At 44.9% G+C, this 4,567-nt stretch overlaps 1 protein-coding gene across 1 annotated transcript in view; it reads right to left on the bottom strand.

The window, feature by feature from the left end:
* Window positions 1–41: 41 nt before the first annotated feature.
* The window catches only part of LOC121920594 (gamma-enolase-like), an 11,085-nt gene continuing 6,559 nt past the window's right edge, over window positions 42–4,567 (bottom strand). The window contains exons 3-5 of the mRNA XM_042447721.1: window positions 4,235–4,343; window positions 1,939–1,997; window positions 42–1,148 (exon numbers count right to left, since the gene is read on the bottom strand). Of these exons, the coding sequence (XP_042303655.1) occupies window positions 1,079–1,148; window positions 1,939–1,997; window positions 4,235–4,343 (238 nt within the window). The 3' untranslated portion in view covers window positions 42–1,078. The remainder of the gene's footprint in view (window positions 1,149–1,938; window positions 1,998–4,234; window positions 4,344–4,567) is intronic.

The raw sequence follows: 4,567 nt of genomic DNA, 5'->3' as shown, positions 1-4,567 counted from the left end.
AAAAACAAAAACCCAGAGATATTCAGGCAGAGGCAAGAAGCTCAGATGTGAATCAGAATTTAATTGAGGGTTTGTCTGTTGGTAGATTTTGGGGGGTGTTGGTTTCTTTCCTATTACTTGTCACTGTTGTTCAATTGAAGGTGAAACGTCTGGAGGTCAAAGCAGAAGTGATGGCAGGGGATAAGGAGAAGGAGAAAGAGAGTGCCTTGTGACCAAACATCTGGAGGGCAAAGGGAGGGAGAGTGGTCTGAGCAGGCTGCTGATTGCAACAACATGCCCACAAATGCACTGACCCACAACACCCCGCAAAGCATAGCCCAGTGGTCCAGAGTATCTGTGGCAGCACACTTTGCCCTTGTGTTTCAGAAAAACTGAAAGCAATGCAACTTTCAGATCAATTGCAACTTAACCTCAGACTCAGGTACTACAGCACACACACACACACATGCCCACATACATCACACTACACTGGAGATTAAAAAGAATACTTGAAAGTAGGTAGGGACAGGCTAGAACCCCCATACATGCACAGACACATGTGCACACTCTTGTGTGCACACACACACATATGCACAGAAAGCAGCCAGCTATGGACAGAATGCAGAACACAAGGTTAAACACAAACTCATATCCAAGAGCAAAACATAGCACCTAACATTTTCCAAGTGGCAACAGCACAGAAACACACAGACCTGCGTCAATAAACAAACACAATTGTCATCCTGATCTAAGGACAACCCTCAAATCCCCATGTATGGGCCATGTGCCCTGGCAAGTGTGCTCATGCCATTTTGTACTTGGATACACTGATGACTGAAGCAGGCCCAGAGAGCAGACACTTCACAACACACGCAAAAGCTGGCTTGCAGCACTGCATCGTGGAGGGTGGAAGGAAGCGCCATTCTCGACATGTCTTAGGGGATTCCAGTTGGGGAGGCTAAGGAGCAGAGATCTGGCAGCTGGAGAGGTATGTAAAGGAGTGAGGAGCAGAGGAGATGGAGAAGGCAGTCTAAGGGGCACTCAGAGAGAGTCTGTGCATGGGAAATCTGCAGGGAGGCTAGTGTGGCAAGGACTGTGTTTATAGGACACTCGGATTGCGAAAGTTGTGGCCAGCAAAGCGGGCTTCATCGCCAAGCTCCTCCTCAATCCTGTGGGAGACAGAAAGAGAGAAAGTTGATGAACCATGACTCTGGTCACATAGTGGGCGCAGACTGGACAATATTAACCTCCTTTGAAAGGTTAAAGACAAAACTTAAACTGCTAATGTCAGCTCCATTAGAAGCTGCACAATAATGAGTTGCAAAAACCCCAGTTCAAATCATGGCTCTGCCATGGAATCCTTTGCCAGCCCTAAGCAAGCACACTCTCTCATCTCTGTTGGCAGTGGAGGAATAAAATGTGCAAATGTTTTGCTAACCATTATTTCAGTAGAATGCATATCTACATCCAGTGACATTAATCTAGCAAAACTAGATTTTTTTTTTGTGAAGTGCCATTTTAATTCCAAAAGCAGGAACATGAATGCTGTATATTGAATGCTGCATATTCACAGCCTTGCTTGGAATCTATGAAAGACACTAAAGTGATTAATGTGTATGGGGGGGAAACATCCTTGTAGTGATGGTTCTGGGAAACCTATGCCTTGGAAGCCAATGCCAGGAGAAACATACTGGTATCCTTGTATAAAGTGAGGATGTAGCCCTGAATTCCCTGTTGATGTGTACTGGAAGAGATCCTAAATTGTACCCTGTTTCCCTTGTAATAGGCAAGTGGCCCTTCAGTGGTGCACCTATGCAGTCAAGGCTCCCTTGGCCTCCTCATAAATGGCCAAGGTATGTGGCCCCAAGACATCTCCAGAAGCAGAAGATCCCTTGACTCAGTTCAGTGAGCCTGAATCCTGAATTTTACACTTTTTACATCACCTGTTGCAGTTCTTACCTCATTAGCTGATTATATTTTGCCAGTCGCTCGGACCTGCATGGCGCTCCAGTCTTTATCTGTAAAAGAGAGCCAACTCAGTATTCACCCAGGCCCTGAGGTTTCTAGGCCAAAACCTGAGTCCTAGGGATTCCCTGGTGATGCATTAAGTACTAACCACTGTTGCTTGTGTTGCTTGACAGCTTGTCATTTACACACATATGCACACACTGGGAACATATTTTTCTGTTTCAAAATGAAGAAGGCTGAAATCTTAGTTGAGGGGGCTGCTCCCAGATGAAGGTGAAATGAGGGGATTATTCCTCCCAACATAGACACTCTGGAGAGTCTTTGCAAGTTACAACAACAAATCTGTTAAGCTGTAGGAATTTTTGTAGGAAATTGTAAGAAGCTGCTGCTCTCCTAACGCAGCAGATTTGCACACAGCTCTTTCTTCCTGCCCAAAGGTGAGCTGCTCAAAACTGATGAATTTGTAACTTTGTCTCCTGACTGGAGATGACCTACAAAAACTGGAGACTAAGTCGCAGGTCCTGGGTTCTGGCAACTCTGCTCCTGAGTTACTGAATGATTTTCTTTTTTTCTTCTTCTTTGCTACATGGTTTAAAGATGATTGCTTCTGGCGTTTACCCAAAATATGTGCAAGTTATGAGGGTCGAAAGATGTGAGTTCCCATCCAGTCTTAATGTCCACTATGTTCAAGTTTCTGCACTCGGTATCCCTGACAGTGGCATCCCCAACCTTGGTGTCACCTGGTGCGGAGGGGGGTTGCTGGGCAAGAGGGGTGCTCAGCCCTCTCCTTTGCTGGGGTGGTAAAGCTCTCCTCATAAGGAAATCTTTGCCACCATGGCAAAGCTGGGAGGGGCACAGCAGAAGAGGACCCAGCTAGAGGTCAGCCCTCGTCTGGGGTGTCACCCAGTGGATTCTGCACCCCCCTTAGTGCTGCCACTGATTCCCAACTACACTTACTGTTCTACTTGCATCAAGTGAACACAAGTAGAGCATCTTTTCAACACTTGACCCAGTTGGTAAATAGTGGCAGGAATATAGTAGATGGAGAGCCAAACTGCATGGCCACATCACTCTAATTACTAATGTTTCTCACATTAAAGGCTCTCACAATTAGCACCTGACCTGAGGAATGCCATACATACCAGCAGTACATATGTATGTGGGAGTGCTTGGTTTGACCACTGAACCAATACAAAAAGTATTTTTGTTTCTTAAAGGAAGGAAGGATGCAAGTAAGCAAGCAAGCTCTGCTCTCTTACCACCATCCTGGCTGGCTGCTGGCCTTCCTACCCTCCTTCCAGGATATAGTGGCAGTAAGAAGGCAACAGTATTATTTGTTTCTTCCCTTCATTTTCCCCTTAGAGGCTAGCAGTGTCTGTGTGCTACATAGCAAAGCTCAAGCTTTGCTCACCATCTTCATTTCCTCTGTAAACAGTGTCTCTGGAGTGTCACTGTGCATTAGGTCCAGCCACCCAATGTCTATTTAAAAAGCAACAGAACTAGAAAAGGGAAAAGGGATACTGTGTCAACTGGCATCAGCCCCGATATTCCCATGCCAGGTGCTGATATGCCCACCATTCATCATTTGCTGGTAACTCTGGAGCCATCTGGGCCCTTGAGGTTGCAGGGTCCCCAATGTCGGTCTCAGAGTTCAGGTCTAATGGTGCCACTGGAGCCTCTTCCCCTCTCAGCCTGCTCACTTGTCCATATCATAATTCAGCCTCTTTCTGAGCAGACTTCTTAACAAAGTCCTTGATTTGTGCCTAACTTTCCAGTGCTTTCCCACCATTTCTTCTATCTTTTTTAATTACTGTATCAAGAAAAAATCAAGGAAGGATAAACAGAAGAGCTACAAAATGCTTTCTGACTAATAGTGCTAGCAATCCCCTGTCAGAAGAATGCACAGTTCCTAGGAACACATGACACCGGAAAATGCCTCATACTCAGGTCCTTGGTCCATCTAACCCAGTATTGCTAATTCTGCCTGGCAGCATCTCTCCACAGTTTCAGGCAGAATTCTTTTCTAGCCCTACTAGGAGATCCCCGATATTCCCTGGTGCTCTCCCATGCAAATATTAACCTGTCTTTATCCTGCTTAGCTCCCAAAACCAGACAAGATGGATATGTTCAGGGTAGTATGGTCATCTTAGAGCGCTATATAAATAAAGGTTAATAATAATAATAATAATAATAATAATAATAATCTTATAAAGTATGGTGTTATGCATAGATCTGTTTCCTCCTAAGAGGAGGTGGAAGGCATGATTTCTACCCAGACAGAACTTACCTGCCCAGTACAGAGTCCCACCACCAGGTCCGCAATGAAGGTGTCTTCAGTCTCCCCTGATCGGTGACTCACCATCACTCCCCAACCATTCTCCTGGGCCAGTTTACAGCTACGGGGAGATACAACAAACATAGTTAATATACTTCCCAGTGGATTTGTGCCTGGGCAAGTGCTCTACAGCTCATGGGATCTTTGTAGATTGTAAGCCCGAGGGCAGGGAACTGTCTAATTAAAAAGATTGTATGTACAGCGCTGTGTAAATTTACAGCGCTTCATAAATAAAGGTTAATAATAATAATAATAATAATAATAATAATAATAATAATAATAATA

The sequence above is a fragment of the Sceloporus undulatus genome, chromosome 2 (genome assembly GCF_019175285.1).
Source record: "Sceloporus undulatus isolate JIND9_A2432 ecotype Alabama chromosome 2, SceUnd_v1.1, whole genome shotgun sequence".
NCBI lineage: Eukaryota > Metazoa > Chordata > Lepidosauria > Squamata > Phrynosomatidae > Sceloporus > Sceloporus undulatus.
Note: the sequence above shows the minus strand (reverse complement) of the source record. Positions and strands in the feature narration are given on the sequence as shown.